We start from the raw sequence: 22758 nt of genomic DNA, 5'->3' as shown, positions 1-22758 counted from the left end.
TAGAAATGCCTTCTGAGCTGTGCTCAAAACAGCTCTGTTACAGGAACAACGTGCTCCTAAAGCCAAATATTTGAAAACAGATTACATGTACCATGTTCAGCTCAAGAGCAGATTTCCCTTGCTTCAGTCAGCCTGGGACTGACAGCCCTACCACCAGGACTGTGCCTGGAGCTCAGTGTGGCACAGCCTCAGCCCAGGACCACAGGGACAGCCCAGCCACGAGAGCCACAGCAAACTGCTCTGGGGCTTTGGTTAGTGGGGCAGGACTGAAGGCAGAGCAAGGCCAGAGCCAGACTGGAGAGATGCTGATGTCTACCTACAATTTCCAGTGAAACACTTGGAAATGGGTAACACCTTGCAACACATGGGCCAGAAAAATTGAAAGGAAATCAACCTCAGCTTATTTTTTCATCTGTGGAATCAATTATAGACAGTTTGAATTTTTTATTCTGTCAACACATTACAGGGTAGGCAAGCCTTTCTATCTTTGTGCCAGTAAATTTTCTGGGGCTTTTCTTTATTTTTTTTTTAAGCCTGTGGATTTTTGAAGCTGGGATTTATTTTAAATCTAGGGCTGCTCTTAGGAACATGCTATTTAGTGCAGGGTCATGCCTGGCTTTAAATAGGTCCAAATACGGGGCTTCCATGAAGAGTTGCTTCTTTTCAGCAAGCACCCACTGATGCAGTGCTAGGCAGCACTTTCTATCCCAGAAACTTTGTCACACAGAGCTAAGGCTGCAAAGTCACACTCTCTAAAGCACCACATAAACATCTACACACACATGAACATGCACTGCCCAGGTCTGGCAGCTGGAAGGAAAAATGTAAAATGAAGAGTGGGAAAGAGGAATCTCTTTGTTCCTCACATTGGTCTCACAAACAAAGGTCTCACAAACAAAGGTCTCACAAAGGACTACAGTTATTTCCAGAAGTTTTCCTGAGATGCAGGACAAGTGACAAAAGTACATGGCACTGAATAAATAAAAGCTAATTGCTGGAGGAGTGATGGGTGCTGGCAAACAACTGACACCTCCTGGGGCTTGGCAGAGCCCCACAGTGCCCACCCAGGGGCGCAGCCTTCCTGCCCTGCAGCCACAGGGCTACCCCAGCAAGACAAAAGGAAAGGAAATTTCATCCATAATTAGGAAGTGAGAACAAAAGAGACAAATGACTTAAAGGAAAAGCCTAATCTAAACGTTTGTTAGTGAATGTTTTGCTCAGTGTCAAATGCCAAATCAGTGTGGGGGAGGTTTCTACTTTTATGTGGTTTGTTACATTTTAGTATTGTCTTTAGCTCTGTAACATAGAAAGAGAGTCCAAAATTCTCTGTACTTGTGATCAAAGAATGAAAAAATGCCAAAAAGTCACCAGTGTTTCAGTAATTAAATCACAAACAAACTTAAACTGAAATCTTCATCATAGGATGAAGTCTTGCCTTTGCTGGGTACTCCCACTCTGTTACTCTTCAACATTTCAAAAAATGTCTTTTTTAAACACTTCTATTTTGAACATAGACATATGTGTGTGCTACCTCTCAAAGGGCCAGGGCCCTCCTGTGAGCTGCTGTAACCTCTGCAACCATACCCACATAAAGCTGCCAAAAATCTGCTCTGGCCAAGCAAAGCAGGTCAGAACACGTGGATTGCACCCCAGCCCTAGGACCAGGACCAGGAATCAAAGGCAGCTCATTCCACACATCAAATCATCACTATGTGCATCAAAGGCAAGCAGGTTTGGTCCTCCATCATGCAGTGCAGCATACCACTTTCACATGGTGTCAAACCACATGTGGTAAAGAAAAAAGGTGCCTAGCTGATAAACAAAGAGCCAGAAAGGAATAATGCATGGAACACCACAGTATATTCATGCAATGGTAAATCCCATGGGATGACTACACAACAGAGCAAGCGAGCAAAGTGCAGGCACACAATCCTGCTGACACTCAGCTGCCGTGCAATGCTCTGAGATCCACACATCAGATCTTGCCTTCCCTCAACAAGAGGAAAAAACAATCATAATACCAAAAAAATTATTTGGTCCAGCATGTAGTTAATGGTGTTGGCCTCCTAAGACTTACAACTTAATAAAATTGATCTCACTGCAGTACTGTAATGAAGAACAGTAGGATAAGGCTACCCTCGAACCATGAAAATTGCATATTGTTACCTCCTCGTGCCCTCCTAGGGCTGTGGCCGCTGCAGCCCCCACGAGCTGTCATTTGTCTGCCTCTGACAGCAGCCTCCAACACACAGCAATGGTGGCTGCAAGAGCTTCTTTTGGAAAGGCAAGGGAAGAGGGAGAGCGTTCAGTGCTGGGTATCTCTGCATAATAACCCATGGGATAAAGCACAGATTACACCAGTAATACTATTTTATGTGAAGAGTGTTAACAATAAAATATACAGAAGTCAGAGATTTTAGGAAGCACACATGATAACATTTCACAACAGAGCCTTATTACACTCCATTTTTAATATTTTGTATTAAATCATAATAATTTCTAAGTAAATGGAAACTTCTCAGCATTCTTCAACTTGGCAAAGAAAAACCAATTTAGCAGGGTACAGCATCTCCTCCTATATCTGCTGGTACAGATACTCTTAGAGAAAGGGGTTCCAAGCACCCCAGGAATAACTGGTGCCAGCACCAGCACTGCACCTGCTCCTGCTGGCCCTGCACCACTCACAGAACTGGTGCTGACAGCCCTGCACATCCCACAGCTGCCTCTCAGCAGCCTTCTCTTAGCTTACTTACACCAACACCTCTCAGGGAAAATGTCCATCTTCCTTCAGACAGGATGCAATTTTCTCAAATTAGCAGCAGTTTAAGAAAACCTCAAGTGCCTACCTGGAGTTTAAAGGCATGGAAAGTGGCAGGAACATGCAGCAGAGGACTGGCAGCTCATTGCACTTTCCTTTGCTGTAGCAGTCACAGGTATCACACACAGAATGGGTAACACATGTAAACCTCTTGCCCTGCAGTGCCTTGCATCCACCTAAGCCCACCTACATATCTAGATTGTTATCTCTGCTGTAGAGATACACCATACGTCTATTTAGAGGTATGTATGTATGGTAAAACTGCCCTGTTTTGTCCAGTGAAAGCAAGACTCTGCCATCTTTGCCTCCATGTAAATTCTCCATGCTGCTGGGCTGTGTGTAGCAACTCCCAGAATGATGTTTATTTACACAGCCAGTCCTGGCTCCAGCTCTCTAGAACAGTGTAACCGTGAACACCCAGCATCTAACCTGAAACCCACTGGCTTTGCTCAGTCAGTGATTCTTACACATCACACTCACATACACAAACTCACCTCACTACCCTGGTTTGCTTGGATCAAGACTTCCATTGTATCCTTTAGTCAACATACTAGAGAAACCTTTTAATAAATGCTGTTAATTTTTTTATTGATCAAACTGTGAGCCATTTCATTTTCCATTATAGCAGAAATCTCCTATAGGAGCATTCAGATTGAGTTTCTTTATTCTGTCTCTAGAAGCATGTCACTTTTCATTATTGCTTAAAAATTAGAAAGCAGTTCCTCTGTTCTTTATGGGTTTTTTAAGTTTAGTTACTGAAGGGTTATTAAACTTGGAAAATATACAGACAGGCATAATGTGATGAATAAATTCCTCACTGTCTCTATCCAACTTTAACATTAGCTTTTTTTATAATTTTTTAGGTTTATTTTCACTGAAAGACTGCCTGTAATTATTACTCATGTTCTCCCCAAACACTTATGTTACTAAAGTGTGAAATGTCTTCTAACACAAAGACAGTTCTCTGGGAAGTAATTACAAAAATGCATTCAGGGGCAATAATTTTATATTAACTGTCAGCAGCATACATCTTCTGAAAAGGCACTTGTTATGAAGGAATTATTTGTGTGGAATTTGAAGGCACTGAAGGCAAAGGAAAATTGCAGAAACACATTAAACTGAAACTCCAGCTCCCTCATCAAGGGTCAGTTTATGTTTAAATCATTACTTTGAAGGCAACCCCACACCTTCCAGAGAGTCTATTAGAAAGACAATCTCAATTTATGCACAAATTGGACACAGTCTCCAGTTTTTGGAGTGAAACAATTTACACCCCCTTTTTAAGGAAATTTCTGAGCAGCTAATCAAAAGAGATATGTCTGAAAATTATGGACCTCTATTAACCTTTCACTGGTGACACTAAGAAGACTTGCTACTGATTTATGGACAGTAACAAAAATAGTGGCCTCAAAACCGACCAAGCACATTAAAAAGATATCTGTGTCTGTAATGGCTGCAAGAAAAGATTTAATGAGTATTTCACAGTAACTTTTAGCCTACAGTCCAATCCCTCAGTCCTTAGGAAGGTGAAATAACTCAGTGAAAGGTTTTTAAAAAGTGAAACCCAGCAACAGTGATTAAGCATCACATCATTTTAAAAGTGTTTTTTTTAAAAATATCAAATAAGGAAATCATATAAACACCACCAAACAGTAAAATTTCCTCTTAATCATAGCTGCAGGTAATGTTTCAGCCTTTCCAGTGCTTTTACTAAAATGATTTAGATGTTACTATGCTATGTGACAAATGCACTTACATGCCGAAAAGCGGACAAAGAGCTGAGTTATTATTATTTATTTGCATGCAAGCAGCAGTGGGATTGTACTTTATAGTGTTAACAGCACAGAGTGTTTATCAGCTCTTCAGTGTTTGGCAGCCAGTTTAACAGGATAAATATGGGATGTAAACACTTTCCCGACACAAAAAGCATTGTAAGTGAATTTTAGGGAAGGCAAGGAAAGGGAGAGAGCGGAGCAGTCCAGAGTGTGCCAAAGTGTTGGCTGGAACAGCGCCCGGCCGTGGGACACTGCCCAGCCACTGGCCGTGGGCACCCTCAGGGTGCCCTCCCCAGGCCAGGGACAGACACCATCCCCCCACGGGGCTGCAAGGAGAGCAGCACCCCCTTTTGCACTGGGGCCTCCTTGGAAAGGACAGGCTCACAGCCCTGTGATCTGCTTTGTGCATCCCTGTGGCATCCAAAGCAGAAAACGTGTTTGCACCCACACTGCTCGACAGCCATCTGCAGAAGACTCTACCCACTTACTCAGGATGTGATTGCCATGCAACACATTATCTGCCTCCAAAAAAGGATGCTGCTGTCCACTTCCAGATTCCAGAGCTGCATCTGAATGGGAGTAGCTGCCACCTTCAGTTCAATAATGAAGTTCAAATAAAACCAGATCTAAAATCCATTCTCTATGCATGCATTTTAGATACAAAGTTCATTCATATGCACAAAGAAATTAGAATGCAGCAAGTATTAACTTCAAAGAGAAGTGCACTTCATCATAAAAAAGTGCTTTTCTCTTCCACATACAACTGCTAAATAATATTGACCATCGTACTCTAAAAAATACATGTAACTTTTCAGAAGAAAAATGGCACTTAAACTTTATTTAGGCATATGAATATTTTAATGAAACTCAACTTATTGTTTTTCAAATCTTGTTAAAGAAAAGTGTTCTGTTTCCAGCAGTTCTATGGAATTCCACTCACAGCCAACATGGGACTTCTTAATCACATTTTAATCCATGGGCATGACAAACCCTTTCCTTTCTTTGAGGAAATGGTGTGAGAGTTTTTCCTTTTTTTTCTTTTTTCTTTTTGTGGCTTTTTGGTTGTTTGGCGCTTTTTTACTTCAAGGTAAAGCCAGATATCTGCAAAACTTAAATCTATAGCTCCCTGAACAGACAGAATATTCAGAAGGCTTAATAAAATTCACATGTGGCTTGTTATTGCAGCTGCATATCAAATGCAAAAATAAGGTATTGACTGGTTCTGCTCAAAATAGCAGCTGCTGGAACTCTTTATTAAAATAAACCTGTTGATTTTCAAAGAGAAAAATTACAGATGATGTAATTTACCATAAGCTAAATGCCACTAGGTATTTTGATGTCCCTTTGCCTAATTCAAAATGCAGATTCCTTTATTGTTCCTCCATAAGGTCCAGGAGTTTGAACTGGCCTTTCTGTAGGAAGTTTTGGTCCTGGAGAATTTGTGTCTTCAGCATACAGCCTTCAATGTATGCACTCAGGAGCAAGTTTAAGCAGAGCAAGGACTCCATACAAAAATACCTTCTTAGGCCCCTGAATGTATTTCCTTTCATAATGCACTTTTCCCATGCTTGAAATATGGATTTGTTTAAAAGTTTTGCTGAAAAGGAATGTCTTTTACAAAACAAACTGGTGGGATCCTAGAGGTAGCATTTATATTCCTCCTTTTTTATACCTACAAAAACCCCAGAACATTAGGACTGAGAGAGTAAGAGAGCTCTCTGCAAACTGTCAGGAACCAAGGGGTGGATCAATACAGAGGGAAAAAGTGGAACAAGAGCAAAAAAATATTTTGGGGTAGGAAGAAAAATACACACAGGCAAATTAGAGAAAGCAATAATTATTTCACTGACCTTCTCATGGGTCTTGGTTTGCTCAGAACCTGCCTGGATCATTTTCCATCGGGAATGACAAATGTGTGGCTGAAGAAGCACAGAAGGGACCCACTTCTGTGAGAACTGTGCCTGGAAGTCTTCAAAACTGTGATTAAAGACCTGAGAGGCTTCAGCAGGGCTGGGTTGGTGGAGTTAGTTTCTCAGGTAAAACTCCTGCTTTGACCCAGGGCACAGAGGGTTGAACCTGGACCACACTTAGTTGTGGGTTTTATAGCCTGATCAAATACCCCACATCATTTTTAGAGATAAAAAAAAACCCAAAAAACATTACTTTCTCTCTACAAATCTGGCTTGCTCTGGGAAAAAAACCCCACGGTATGTGGTTTTACATTTTCAAATGTACCTGAGGAAAAGGACACATTCTCCCAAACACATGCTTAAGACTCTCTGCAGTTACTGCTGGCAGAGGGTCACACTGCTCAAGGGGAGACTTCCAAGCTGGGTACTGGCAGCACAGAGAGCAGAAACTGGGAAAACAGCACCTTTACACTGCTCCAGCTATGGCTGGGAGGGACATCTGTAGGTAGCCCAAGTGTTTTAGGGGGCTAATACTCACAAATGGCAACAGATTGTAGTAAAAACCCATGAAACTGGAGATTAATAAGAGTTAGGCGCCTACATGTCCAAATGACTTCAGAAGAGCAGGGCTTGCAAGCTTTCAGAAACATTACCCTCAGGTCTCGTTGTGCATCTCTGCACAACCAAGCACCAGGCTGGGCACCGTGTCTTGGTGCAGGGACGCAAACCACAGCAAAAGAATTCAGTTAATGAACGTGAAAAAAAGCAACTGTTATAACAAGATTCGCAACCAGAAGAGAGATAAGCACATCATACTGTGCAGCGCAGGAAAGGGTGTTTAACAGGTGGCCAAGTTATTAGAGAACCATTGGATTTTCCAGAGACTTCCCTTCCATGTGCCCCTGGCCAGCTCCTGCTCAAAAACACACACCAAACCTGCCCAGCAGATACACCCAGGAGATCACCACAAGCCAACAAGGGATGACTCAGGAAGTTTCCTGCCACTTCCTGCTCCTTCTCTCTTCCCTGGGCTTAAAATGAGTGATTTTGGGCCGTGGGCTCAGTTAAATTTCAGTTTGTGTTTAAAACATGCCCACACACAAAAAGTTAATGTACCTCAGATTTCCTTTCTAATTTCTTTCCTTAATACTGAACTCTGAAGTCCTACACGTTTCACTTGACAAAGCCATTAATTCAGTAATTTCACATAATTAAATCGAGCAAAGCAGAGTATTTAAATTGGAGCTAAGTGAAATATACTTCTGTGCAGCTCATGCTGTTAGAATTGTGCTGCATGCTATTCTGCTGCTGCTCATTTATTAATTTAGGATCGGCTGAAACGTGACACTGTGTAATAAGGAATTCACTGGTTTCAACAGTATTAGATATAAAAAAAAATTAAAATCACAGAGGACAATGTATTAAGCACCAAATGAAATAAGTTAATCCCTTTGAATGAGCCCTCAGCAGAGCACTTCTGCACCCAGCTGAAACTGGCACCCAGGTTTGCACTTTCCCTGTGATAACTAATTTCTGGATAGAAGTTTTTTATCCCTGGAATAAGCAGTGAGCTGCACTTGTCTTCCAGTGTGGTGATCCTTTTAGCAGTGATAACACTTTTTTCCCTAATATCTTCCTGCATTATTTCTTCTAGCCCTATGTGGTAAAAAAAGTGTGAAAAGACATTTAAATGACGTAAAGCTAAAATGACTTTAAAGCTGGGCGTCCTTCAGCCCCTCCGCTCATTCAGCAGGTCCCAAGTTCAGAGCAGGAAACAGCAGTTTGTACAGAGCACCCCGAGCTGGAAGAGCCCTTGAATCTACCATGAGAACAATAGATGGCAAAAAAAGAATTAAAAGGACAGATAAAACCTGAAGTTCATATTTTTTGCTCACAAATGAATAATAAAGGTGAAGAAATTAAGACGGCCAATAATCCAAATAGTGGAAATACTTTAAGTAATTAACAAAGTCTCTCCAGAATATAGTGGTGATGTTTTGATTTTTTTTTTTTTCCATCAGTGCTTTCTGCTTCTCAAATTTCTCATGAATTAACTTAATTGAGCTCTTCCAGGTAGGCTGGAAGTTCCTCCACTTCTTCCTGGCCTCGAAGGACACCTGTGAGAGGGGCAGCTCTGGCCTGCTCATGATATCCCTCACCAGATACTGCTCATAATGAGCCGCTCCCACTAATGAACAAGGGGGGGCTAGGGGGAGATATTGTTGCTGTTGTAATTAAGCTTGTGAAGAGTTTATTTGGAGAGAAATTAGATTTATTTACATGCTGCTTTGTTGCTGATGAAGCACCAGCTATCTGGGAGAACTTCTAATTAACCCTAATTTAGTTGATGTGCTCTTTAGCAGCCCCATTCCCTGTGTACTTTGCCAAGGTAAAAAGTAGTAACTGTAAGAAAATTATCCTTTTTTTAAGAGGCACTTTTTTGGGGAGGAACCTAGTCCCAACTTTTTTTCCTTACATTATGGAATTTGTGCTTTAGTTGCTGACTGGCAGGAAGATGGACAGTTGACAACTTTATGTTACTCCACAGCTTTTTCAGCAGTCTGTGGTGGGTACAGAAAAGGAGTTAAGATTTTGCTTTGGACCCCTGCACTGCTCTTACAGCCATCACAGCCAGGTGTTTTTAACTCTTCCACTCCCTACATCCTTGGCCAGTTATGCTGTCTGGCCGCAGGTTTCATTAACCAGCTTTGGTTTTAAATTATTTCATTACAGAATCAAGCTAAAAATCACTTAACTCTAAGGATGTCTTTTCTTATTTAATAGTTCATTGTCAGCTCTGCTGCTCTTCCAGTGCCTGTGATGTAGCTTTTCTGAGTTGTTTGCAACTCAGAAAAATGTTTAAAATACAACCTCTTTTAATAAAAAAAAAACCCTAAAAAGTGTCCAGTTTTTAAAAACCATTTTGGATGAAGAACAAAATTCTTATTTCATTAAATCAACTCTTACTTAATTTCACACACAACACCATGAACACTAAGCACCACTTTTTGGAATTAAGGGCAAAAAATGAAATGTAACTTAGTTCTGTCATACAGAAGCATCTATGCTTTTTCATCACAACACAAACCCTGAGATTCAAAGAGCATTTGCAGAAATTATATCCCGCATGTCTTCACCACTATTTGCACATACAGTATATAAAGATAAAAAATAATTTTTTTTTTCAAAGTAGATTTTGCAAACATCTTGTCTGGAAATTGTTTTACCCATCTGAGTACTACAAATGTGTGCAAGATTTCCACCTGAAATTCACCTTAATCAGAAAAAGTACGTTTTTGCTGCACAGCCTTTCTTTCATAGGATTGCAGACCAAATGCTGCTTGCAGTTATACTTCACTAGCCCTGTTGATTTTCTTTATGCTTCTTGGACGTTACTGTGGAAATTTGGCAATAAATGTATTTTGTTTAATATGAACAAGGGAGAGAAGCCAAATGCTTTTTATACAGAACATTTCTCATTCATTTAGCAGAATAAATGGTCTTCTGGACTTCAGTGCTAATTGCAGAGAGTCTGATATAAACTGCTATCAAGGTTTAAGCCCACTTTTTCTCAGTTTTAATAGTGGAAACACATTCTGTAGAAAGTAATGACAGCATTGCAGATCGACCATTTCTCTGCAAATATTTGATTAAATGAATAGTGCAAAATTGAAATCTTCCCTTTTGTCACTGAAAGAAGAAGGACAGACTAGAGTTATCTGTCTTTACTATGGTCAAAATTATGTAAAGGAAGACTTCAATTCAAAATATTGTCTTATAGACTTTTAAGCAAGCTTCATAGTCAGGAAAAGGCATGGATATTTTTGTTGCTACAATTGCATCTCCTTGATGTGTCAGCAGGAATGGCCTGACATAGCCCTTCTTGGGGGAATGCAATTCAAGTCCAAGTTACACATTTCTTTTAACAAAAACCATAAGTGAAATCAAGATGGAACTAATCAGTCTGTCAAAATGATACATTTACAAACCACAAAAACATCTTATTTGAATAAGAAAGAAATAGTTCTCTGATTTGCTTTCTGTGAATGGAAACAACCACTACGTCCATTTGTATTTACTCGTCTGACAAAATCAGGGCACAGGAATTTAGTGTCATCTAAGTCACCTATAGCCCCTACCCAAGCTAAATAATACCAATAAGCACAAGTCTACACCATACCCAGCTCAAGGGCTCCAAAAAGCCTTTCAGGGGAAAACCATAATTTCTCCTCTCAAGGAGAAGACAATAGATTCAAATAAAATATACAGAGATAGAGCAACAAATCTAAATTTCAAAGCCTTCTCAGATGACTTTTTCTACCAAGGTGCTTCAGTCGGCCTCAGCTCACTCTCACTGCACACACAGAGGGACACGACCAGCAAGCACCTTCCCACTCAGACTGAAAATTCTCTCTGGCTTTGGTTCAAACAACACGCAGAGCCTTAAAACACATACACACACTACATGGAGATCTCACCATATCAATGGTTTTCTTTATCCAAGCAAAAACTTCCAACTATCAGGGCAGAAATTTGCCTACAGAGTCCCTCCATTTTATGCTGGCAAATAACTTCCTTCAGGAAGGCTGCAGCTTGCAGCTTTATCAAGGCACTTGGAGGGGAAACTGGGATGATGTGACATGTGCAATCCCATCATTCTACCACAAGGAAAAAGCACTGTTAAACGTCTGAGTTTTCCTTTTGGAGCTTTGATGAGTTCACTAAGAAAATGTAACAGTGGGCTCACTGACTAGAACACTCAAGTTTAAAGAAAAGCTTTAGTCATAACAATGCCATATCATTTCACTGCTCTTAAAGAACCTTTTGTGTTTGAAACACATCAGCAACACTTGCACATCAATTTATTTGTAAAACATAAGCTTCCCCTCTGCAGAAGCCTGAAACATGAGAGTGCAGAGTGGTGGCAGCTCTCCCTTTTCTGAGGAGAAATAAGCTTTTACCCAAACATTACACCTACAAATTTCAATGCAGCAACAAAGACAGCAAATTTTCTATATCTAGACGATTACATCACTAAAATATATTGAACAGATTCACTACAAATACATCAATGCTTTCAACAAGACTGGTTATTTTCAGCCAAATTACCAGGCTGATGTTTAAATACCAGTAAGCTGAAGGTAGTCCGTGTTTATCTGTCACAAACTACCAACTTATCCTCAAGGAAAGGCCAAGCTAAAACATGTACCTCAGCAGCATTCAGAGTAAGCTCATTCTGACTCACATGTTTACATTTTTACTGCTAATTGATTTACCCCTTCTGAAGGAGTTGCCTTGAACAGGAGGCATCCCTTCTTTCTCCCCTTAGCCCCCCTGCTCCAGCTTCATTACAACCCTGAGCTGTTGCCAAAATGAGATATTGCCTCATTTTTGGTACCATGCCCTTGAAGGCATCTTATTAGAAAAGACCATTTCTTAATTAACATTTTTGATCTTTAATCTATTACACATCCCTTTAATCCCATACGGAGGAGCTTTTGGCCCACTTCCGCGGCGTGGCGGTGGGAGGCAATAGACTTGGCAATTTGTGCTGAGGGCTCTCTCCCAGCTGGGCTCCAGCACGGCCGGCTGCAGGGCTGGCTGTGCTCTCACTGGTCAGCAGCAGACATTTGCAGTTATTATTTTATTGCCTTTTTTTTTAATATAGAGTTCAGAGAGCCACCGCTCAGTATTAAAGCCAACAGGCAGAATGGCAAGCTTGTGGATGAGATCAGACTTCAGTAAGTGGCTGTCAAGCTCTTAGAATAACCAGCAAAACTCTTAAGTGGGAGATTTAGTGGATCACCAACATGTGAAGTGTTAAAGAAAAGTACAATGTTAAGTCCCTTACATCATTTTACTTGCAAATAATTACAGCAATTACAATGTGCTAACTGGCAATTAACATTACAGGCTTCACAACTCACCAGAATTTTTTAAAACACGCTGTGGCCCTATGCAAATTGTCTCTTTGGTACTTCTGATTTGGTGGCTGTATGAGCTAATGGCTACACATTAGCTCAGCAGATCTCGGAACAGAATTGCCCACGTGCCAGATAATTTAATTAGAGGCTTGATCTTGTCGGAGCTTTATGCAACACAAACTGCTTCCAAGAAAAGTGTGTGGGTTTTTTCCTTTCTCTTTAGTGTTTTGTGACTGTCTAATAATTTCTACTAGCAAACACCAAAGCCATCCAAGGGAGAAAGGAAGCACGAGTATGGTACACACCAGCAGGCAGCACTCCAGTCCCAAGTGTGAGGAATTCAAAAATGTGTAGAGCAAGACACATTGAGCACCTCTTCCACACATACCCCAGTCTACTGCCAGATCTCTGCACACATCTATTAAATCTTCATTGCGCTGTGACTCAGCCCCAAAGAAGACAAAGGTCACTTGTCTCTGAGTGAGAGCTATAGGGTATCTAAAATCTCATTATAAATGGTACCATTTAGCAATTACCTCATTTGAATTTATACACAACAAATACAAGGTTATGAGATGAGCTTGGTTTATTTTGAGTGACATTGTAATGCCTTGTAGTGAGACTGGAAAAAAGCTACTCAGACACTGAATGACAGAAATGCAAACATATCTCCTATTATGGCCTTAATTTTTGTTTGCTACACATTTTTATACTACAGTATACTTGGACTCTTGGTCCATGATAAGCTAAACAGCTTAAGACAATATAACCAAAAATAGCGTAGTAAAGGCTACAAAACTTTTACAAGTCAGGTCAATGTTGAGCAAGACCCACTAGAGGTCCCTTCCAACCCAAATTATTCTAGTTTCCTGTACTGAACAAGCAAAGATTTTTTGGGCAAAGCATCATAAATTTCACACATTTCTTCATTGCAGAGTTTCGTATCAATGTTCTTAGCGCAGAACGCAAAGCAGTGCAGCTTGTTCATTCCATTTATTTTTCTTCTTTTACAACCTTGTTTATAAACCCCCATTCTCATGACTGCCATGGTTTGTTTTTTTCTTAAGAAGAATGATTACTGGGGATCCACCACTGTGGCATTATATTTTATTGATTTTTCTTGTTTAAGCAACAGACCAACATAATATATTCTACTTTTCTTGTTCTACATTTATTCAGGCTGGGAGCTTTGAGCTACCAGTTACAACTGCAAAGTATAAACCAGTCAAACGAGAACAAGTTTCTGTGAAAACCAAAGAAATTGTTCACCAGGAGACTTTTGTTCAACTCTCCAGCTGTCTGCTTTCACAAAGGTAAAACCACTGCAATCACTTCCTACAGCAGCACAGTTTCAGCTTCCCCCACTCCTATCAGCCAGACAAGGCAGATTTGGAAAAGCAAAGCGACTGACCTGCAGAAATGACTCAAAGCAGGACGGGCTGGCAAGTGCCCATCAGTTCCAAAGCCAGAGCCCTTTGGGGAAGGTCATTCTGCAGCATTGTGCATGCTGAATAATGCAAAGGAGTGTGGATGTGGGGCACAAGGAAGACTTCTTCCTAGGTTGGGAGGCTTAATTAGCATTTGCAAGTGCTTTGAGATCCTACATTAAAATATTTACTTAAATAAGCTCTAGAAAGCACAATCTGCCTGACCATTCTGTCAGCTCAAATCTGCAGATTAGCAAATCCAGAATGGAGCAGAATTGGATCAATTAGAGATGAGAAGGATTTATCAGCTGATTTTATCCATCCCTCTGCTGATGTAAGACCATTCCTACACTGTATTTTCAAGTGCTTTGTCCAGTCTAGTTTGTAATTACCAAGGTAATGGAAGATGATACCAGGCTACTAGATCCCACTACCTGGAAATGTTTCCTGATATTCAGCCTAGCATCTCCTTTGCTTTACCTTAGCCCATTACTCCTAGCTGTGCTCCTGAAATTTCATAAACAACAGATACAACTTCCACTTAAAAACACAAAAAATGCTTATCTAATCACAGCCCTTCACTCTGCAGTAAGGGAGAATAAGGTGGCACCACTGAAAGAAACACAGGAATGGAAGAAGATATGAAGGTGCTGTGCCTTCCTCTACTCCAGCACTCACTCCAGCTCAATGGCAGAACCTTCACCAGGATTTTCACGCCTGGAGGAGACCAAGCAAGCCCAGGAGAGCCAGGAAGGCTGCTCCTGATGGTCCGCCCCTGAAAGGGATTGACTTTCAGAGTGTGCTAGGAAATGAAACAGTGTTACAATCTCCCAGCAGATAAAGTACCAACAGGCACACCTTTAAATAAAAAGTACATTTGTCAGAGGGAGAAAAATGCTGGCAAGACAGGGATGCAGCCCTGGGGAAGTTGGCCCCTGCCCACCCCAGAACATCAGTATGCAACCATCCATGCTGGTGGCATGTTTGTGTGTGCCAGAAAACCCTATGGGAACATCTGCAAACCCACAGCAGCCCCACACCAGCACATACACCAAGCTCACATACTTCAGATGAGGTTACCCTGATGACCCCAGAGGTATTCCTGGGCTTGACTGAAACCTTGCTGCCCAATACCAGTCCTGATGCACTGCTGGCATCCCAGTGCACACCAGTCCTTGGGGCCTGGTCCACAAGGCCAGGCGGGGCTGTGACCCTGCAGCCTGCAGGAATCCTCCCTTTTACAGCTGCAGCCTGTAGCAGTTAGGATGGATGGCTTTAGACATTGACATGCTGCAATGCACTACACTTGCTCAGCTTCCTTTAAGCAGACCAGCTTTTCTGTGTACATTGTCTTTAAGAAGCCTGGGAAAGTCTGGATGATGGAGTAGGGGGAGAACTTGACAGCTCACTTTGAAACGAGCTTTTCTTTCCTCGCCTCTTGTACCATGGAAATTAATTCTCCTCCTCTGTGCTATCGCTATAATTTTCCCAATTAACATTTTTAATAGTAAGTATTTTCTAGGAAAGGCCATAATACACAGGTGTGTGCTTCTAATTTAAATACTGACACCCATGCTGTGTTCACATCTGAAGATCACTCCTTCTTGCTGGAGATTCCCTCCCCAAACAAGAGGGGAACACCTACGGTGCCGCTCCACTGGAGAACCTCAGCTTGGCGGGGCGGCTGCTCCACACCACGCACACGTGTCGGGGCCGTGCCACACTAATCCCATGTTTGTACTGCTCCTTCCCCTGGAGGTGCTACAGCTGCAGGATGTTGCCTGGACCTCAGGGACCCCCAGGAACTGCCCTGTCACTCCAGCCAACAGCTCCCTCCTGCAGCCCCACATCCACTGCCCGGGAGTGCTGGGAGCAGAGGCTTGCTCACAGGAAGCCCTCGTGCCTGCAGATACAGAGCTGTGCCCTGACTCCCACAAACAGAGGAATCTGGGAAGGGTTTAGAATTACTTGCTTTGTTTCTTTTTGTATTATCCAGCCACAAAAATCTTACATCGATCTAGGATGTTCATCTACCACATTATCTGAGTATCAGGTACTTCCTATTACTTCATATTCCATTTGACAAAACACTATCAAAAGTGTTTTCTTTAAATAAATATATATGAATTAGTATTTATCTGTAAAATATTAATGCTAAAAAATAAATTTTATTAGGAAATGAGAATTCTTTTCATTTCCTCTTCTAAAAAGAACACATTACAATGTGACATTGCAAAAACCCACTCATTACTAAGGAAAGTAAAATTTCAACTTATTATAAGTGGGGAATGCAGTAACCTGAGCTGCAAACATTCCAAACTTTATTTCTTGTTTGCATTTTTCTGGGTTCTGGATGCTTCCAGAACAGATGTTTAAAATTTTGAGAATCTCAGACTATACTGACTGGGCTGCATCCCACAGGTCAATGCAGAGACAAGGATGCCATTTTTTAAACCAACACAAGAAAGCAAACCAGCTCACAGTATACTGAAAAATATTCAACTAAAAAAGTTACCAAGGTCTTTTAAGTTCTTTGCTAAATTTATTTCTTTGTAAATCCTTACCCAGTGTAATCAGAATCTTCTCATACTGATTTACTAATGAAATCAACTTCTAGAAGATATCTGAGCTTGTGAAGACACTCAGGGCAGGTAATTTTAGAGTACTTGCAAAATAACAGGTTTCTAATGCCCTCTGAATTGCAACTGACCTTTCCAATGCCCAGCAGCAGACATCCCAGCATTTCATGTTGTGTTTTTCTGCATTCTGCAATTAGATGTTAAACGAGACAAAATCCAATGCAAGCAGGAATAGAGAACAGGAATTTGGTGTCTGTGGAGTCTCCGTCACCTGAACTCCCTGAATGCTCCTGACACAGCCCATGCCCACAGGCAGAGGGCAGGGACAGCTCTGGGTACTGGGACACCACAAGGGACAGGGGCCCTGGCAGGCTGCTGCTCTTGGGCACCAGGCAGTGGCCCATGCAAGGCCAGGGTGCTGGAGAGAAGCTGAGGGGACAAGCAGCTGTGTAGACAAAGCAGGTCTCCCCAAGGGGAAAGGTGAGGCAGGAGAATACATTTTCTGTTACTTATCTCCATAAACAGAAAATGGGAAAAAGTTAAGGCAAAAATACTTGCAGCAGTGAGCTTCTGTTTTCTTCATGAGACCCCAGCTTTCCCAAGAAGCCAAAATTAAACCCAACTCTATAGAACAGAGGAGAACAGAAACCTTCAACAGTGGGAACAAACAATGCAGCACCAGGATCAGAAGACTGAAAGGGGAGGAGAACAGAGGGAACAGCCAGGAGGGAACAGGCAACACGAGCCCTGAGCAGCAGAGACAGCATTAAAAACACCCCAGCATGGGCTCTGGTAGCCCTGCAGAAAAAGAAAGTCACCAAATTGTGTCAAGATGTTGCTCTTCTAGAGATACCAAGTGAAAATTTTGATTTACATAGCTGGGAGATGCCATGCAAAGCATAAGAGGAAAATGAGTGACCACAGGATGGTTTTCCTTTATTTTGTGGTTCATTTCTGAAAAGCTGCTGCTTCCCCTTTTCTTTCCCTTGAAAGGAGAGAAACTTTGAAAGAAATTGCAGAATGCAATTAAAAATCTAAAATGGTGTACTGCATAAAAAAAACACGGGGGAGAAATCTTAACAGAAAAACATCAAATATCTGTGTCCTAAAATATTGTGTTTTGGTTTTTTTCCCCATGCTGTGCTGTGTTAACATGTCCCTCACACGTGTGCCCAGCTGCTGCTGCGAGCTCGGTGGCAGGGACAGGAAATTTGGAGCTAATGGGGAAAGCAGGGAATACCAACCTGTAATTTATTTTTATGATTTCTGGAATGTTATAATTGAATTACACTAATGTTATGTGCTAATGGAAGGTTGGGCACTGAGAGGCCTTTCCTGTTGCAAACACTGCAAAGAACCCCCACGCTCTGCAAACACTTGTGCACAGAAACATACCCAGTGCCATTTGTGCCCAGCACTCAGGACATGGTCCACAGTTTCCTATTTCCAAAAATCTTTCTTGATCAGTACTGTAACAGTAAGGTAGCTGCAGAGAAAAACAAGATACCTTCAACTACCTCAAAAGCAGACACAAAAAAAATTAGGCTTTTAGGTCTGCAGGCTCCTGAGGAGAAGACAGAATCTGCTCTGTTTGCCCCAGACAATTCAGCCAAGATTCCCTGGGGCCTCACAGTCAGGCTAATGAGAAACTCCCCAGCAACTCCCATATAAAATGCTTTCATAGGTCTTTAAAATGCCTTAAATTCTCTATATATTTAGTAAGACTTTTTACTTCTTTAAAATGTCCCTTGTTGCTCCTCAAGAAAATACCCTCGTGATGTGTTGCAACAGAAATGCAGCATTGTCTGACCGGACCTTTGTTTTGTGAGTATTGAACCTTATTTTTGTCTTGGCCTCGAAGAAACCAAAACCCCTTTTGCAGAGCAGAGGTGGGCACTTGCCCGGCCCCCAGCAGCCCTGCCCAGTCCAACCCCAGTGATGCTTTTGGAGAAGGACAGACAGGCAGGCTGCAAGGGCTGCACATGTGTTAAGGGTGGTGGGGGGGGGAAAGCAGGGGGAAGAAGTACTCAGCTACACTGCTCCTTTGGAACACAAAACATCTCTGCCTCTTAGGCAGCAAAACACGCCTGACCAGCTATTCAACAACAAACTAAGTCCTTGGATTAAGGGAGGAAAGGAAAAGGGTTTTTTCTTCCTTTTACATTAAGGAAAAGATGTTTACAAAACCTGAAGAGGAAGGAAATCTGCTATATGCCCATTGTTAAACAGTACTGGTGGATACTCAGATTACTCACCCTGGTGCAAGGGCAACCTCTGCCCCTTCTCTCTCTAGGTTATTATGCACAGCCTTTAAGTAGTTGTTATTTTAAAAAATTAATTTAAGCTATTTCTAGCTGTATTTGAAGTACTGGAATAAATTCCTCAGTGCAACTATACCATGGATTGGAATCTTGCAAAGCGTTTTGCCTTGGCAGATTTTACCAGGAATGAGCAGTTACACCAGAGGAGACAGCAACTTGTGCACACACTCTGCCAGAGGAAAAAGGATGGTCCTGTACCAAGCCAGCACCAAACAGACTCATCTGAGCACAGGATTTCTTTTGCCATGGTGTTCACAGCCAAGTTTCCATGGGCTGCACTAAGCAGCTCCCATGAACAGCCCCTGCCCAGTACCATGGTGTGGTCAGGGCTGTGCAGGTTGTGCACCCTCAGCACATGTCAGGAGCAGAGAAGCTCCCCCAGGAGACACCAAGCTTGGAGCCCTGTGTTTGGCACACCAAGCACAGATGGTCATCAGAGCCACCCGACAAGACCCATGACTGCAGACTCAACTCATGGTCACAAAAATTTTTTTCAGAATAGCTTCTACTGGTTAGATGAACAAAATAGAATATAGCAGCAAAAGTCCCTTTTTTCCCCACAGATGCACCTATATAGTTATTTCACTAGTAGAAAAATATATTTATATATTTTTAAAAAGCTTAAAGTTTACCTTCTACCTGTAACAGCTCTTGCTGTTCCTACAAACCACCCAACCCTGGGACCATGACCCCCCCAGCTCACAGCAGCTGTGCAGAGTGCCAACAGAATTTTTCAGAAGTCATTTTGTATGTGTTTGCACACACAGAGAGATGTACAAACACATACAGGAGAAAGAGGGAGAGAAATATGTTAATTTGAAACATCTGGCAAAGGTTTCAGAGTTAACAAGTCCCAGGTTTGGCCTTTGGGGTTTTTTTTCCTTTTGGGGGAGTTAAGGAAGGGGAGGCAATTTTGTCATTTTGGGCCAGGGAAGGAAGGGACATGAAACAAGAAATTGAAGCATGTTTTTTCACCCTTTATTGAACTTCACCATCACACTACTGAAGCTAATGCAAACAGGAAGATCATAAAAGAACATAATGAAAGTCTCGCACACTGGGACTGAGGGACTGGTTTCAGTTACTGAATATAGCTGTGGAGCCACACCACACAAGAGCTAGTGACTTCACAGAGCCACACTACCACAAACTTGGGCTTTTTAAAATTTTTCTGTAGTTCCTCAATCATATTCCAACCTGCAACTTGTGTGCTATGACAGGATACGGTATCACATCTTTATACACATACAAGACTGACATCTGTAGCTCCTAAACGTCTTAAGAAGAAAACCCCCCAATTAGCACACATTTTCCTAAAGCTGCCATAAATCATGCATACAATACATTTTCTCCCACATCCGATGTATTGAATGAGAGCTGTAATTATGGGAATAAATGAAGAAAAATGGAGACTCAACTAACTTGGTAAAAGCCTTTCACAGTCTTTTACTTATGGCATAGTCACCAATACCAACCCCAAATTAATTCTGCTGTGCAAAGAAATTTTTTTTTTGTCATTGTTTTGAACCACAGGCTATTTTGAATTTAATACACTTCCAGACTCGTGATAGATAACACCGGTAACTCCACTGCAGTGCTGTTTGAGATGAAGGTCAAGCAAGAGAGCTGGCGAGCGCTCTTTTCATGCACCGTTAGCTCCAGGCACAAAGGGGCCTTCCACATCACAGCTGGGGGTTTGCAGCAGCAGCAGCAATATTTGCTATCAAGACTAGTGAAAACAAACCCCTCCAAACAGCCAGAGTGCCCAGAGAAGATGCACCCAGTGCCCCAGAAGATGCATCTGAGAGCGCAGCGGGTACAATGTGAAAGGCCACAAAGTGCCACGCAAAGGCAGCTTGTGCCTTCGAGACCAGAGAGATGCTCACTGTGGTAAGGAAGTGTCCCCTGGGAGCCAGGCTCCCCCTGACTCTTACAAAACCCATCTAACCAGGAATGCAACACCATTGTTGGTTTTCATATTACTGCTCAGCTGTTTCCATATCACTGGTGAGCTTTTAAGAGAATACCATTGCACAGTCCAAAGTGGAGAGAGCAGAGAAATAGACTTACTGGCTTCAAAATCAAAAATATTACGAAGATCTCAATGTCAATGAGATGTTAAAAATGTTAAAAACACAGCAAAATATTTTTACATGGGGCACAGTGACTGAGGTGTGGCTAGTTACTCTAAACACAAACTAATCTGACATTCACCCTAATGCTTGTGTAATCAATACATATTTCACAGACAAACTTGATTTACCTATTCAATTTCTTGAGCCTCTTTTTATTCAGATTATTGACCTAACATGGATGAACAAGCTTCAGACACATGTTTATCACTGTCAAGCAGACCAAAAGCTTGTTCAAATTTTAAATCTTTCTACCATGGCGATGTACCACTTTTATTCTCCAGCCCTGACAGTACTTTCCAATTTCCTCCAAGAGGAGAAATACACACATTCCAGTTGAGACCGAGGCTTAAAATTCCTATTAAAGCAGCTTTTATGTAATTAGATTGGAATGAATGTGTAACAGTGCCCATTGCAGAAAACTTCAAAGTGGTTATACTGGAGAAATCACAACCCGTTTCAGTGTGCCCACAAGAAGAAAGAATGGCTCTCTGGAGGATAAGAGTATATTAGTCTCTGTGTGTAATAGATTTTATTGACCATATGGAACTGATATAAAAATTGTGTTGCAGTGGGTAGTCTTGGATTTGAGACAGGAATGTGACATACAAAATACAGTTCCTGTAAAAAGCCTGGCAGCTTTCTGGCAGTTTTTGCAATCAGAAGAACCTAAAATATTTACCTGATTGAGTCACTGACGAGTCCCAGGTCAAAGCAAAATCTGAAGATTCACCCTCTTCAACTGAAAAAGAACAAAAATAAGTTGTGATTGCTAAAGCAAACCAACTGGAAAGCAAAGTCATCAGAAAACTAGGTCCACTATGACATTAAGTATTAAAACAGACTTCTCCACTGCTGAAAAAGAACTTACTGCTTTCTATAAAATAATTCATAAGGTGGAAATTTAGTAAAGAGATTTTTCCTACTTTTTAACCTAAATATGGGATTTGTGTTCGCAGTTTCTTCCTGAACGGGTGTCAGTAAGTTCATGTGAAATTTTAATAGACGCTTAAACACCACTCCTGGTAAGTATTCGTATTTGAAATGTTGTACATTCACAGCCTGCATGTGCAAAATCGCCATTGTAAATGGAGAGGTTGTTTTTGAAATGGATGTTTCAACAGATCATAGTAAAAAATTGTCCTGTGAAGGAAAAATTGCCTGACTTATGTCATCCTAACATACTAACACATCTGCCATATTCAAAACCCAGTGATATCTTCAGGGATTTTTCAGAATTAAAAAATACTATTTTGATGTATAACCATGTTCTGTGATATGGCAGTCACAAATAACTGCTTTTAAAATTTGTTGTTGCTGTGAAGGCTGTCAGAGCCAGTGCTCAGCACTTGCAAGTGACATAGCTAAAACCTTCTGCCTGTTAACAATTATAAAAATGCCACTTGATGCTTAAAAATAACTAAGAGAACAGCCAACAACAAGCCAGGCAAAAAAGTGCCGGATTCTGCTGGTACTGAAGTCAGTGCTGGTTATACTAATGACAGACTGAGCATTTGAAAGCAGCAACTGCAGAAATTCTTCTTTTGAATCATGAAAGTTTATCATCATCACCTGCCCACTCTGTCACCCTGACACCAAACAAATTTAAATTATATGTCTTTATTTTCTGATTATTTGCTCCACACACTTAACAATTGCTTACCCTTTCAGCTAAGTTATGCTGGATTCAAATGCACATTCTATAGAATTCTGCAACTGGAATCCAAACATATTGCAAAGCCACAAGCACAAACCCTGTTGACCAGCTCTCTATGCTCAGGACAACCTGCTCCAATGAATATTTCCACTGACATTTGCATCACAAGAGTCTTGATTTTATGCTTTCCTCACATTTTTTCCCCCAGTCCAGCG

General features: G+C 41.4%; 1 protein-coding gene across 10 annotated transcripts in view; it reads right to left on the bottom strand.

Moving 5' to 3' along the window:
• The window catches only part of ZNF423 (zinc finger protein 423), a 281397-nt gene that overhangs the window by 163039 nt on the left and 95600 nt on the right, over window positions 1-22758 (bottom strand). For 9 of the 10 annotated variants that reach the window (XM_064386378.1, XM_064386384.1, XM_064386379.1 and 6 more), the window contains one exon: window positions 21569-21628. In XM_064386378.1, coding sequence (XP_064242448.1) covers window positions 21569-21628 — 60 coding nt within the window. Of the gene's footprint in view, window positions 1-6443; window positions 6550-21568; window positions 21629-22758 lie in introns of those variants that run through there. The other variant, XM_064386388.1, reaches the window with a different exon arrangement.

Source organism: Passer domesticus, chromosome 12 (genome assembly GCF_036417665.1).
Source record: "Passer domesticus isolate bPasDom1 chromosome 12, bPasDom1.hap1, whole genome shotgun sequence".
NCBI classification, from domain to species: domain Eukaryota; kingdom Metazoa; phylum Chordata; class Aves; order Passeriformes; family Passeridae; genus Passer; species Passer domesticus.
This window is presented reverse-complemented; position numbering and strand designations above follow the sequence as displayed.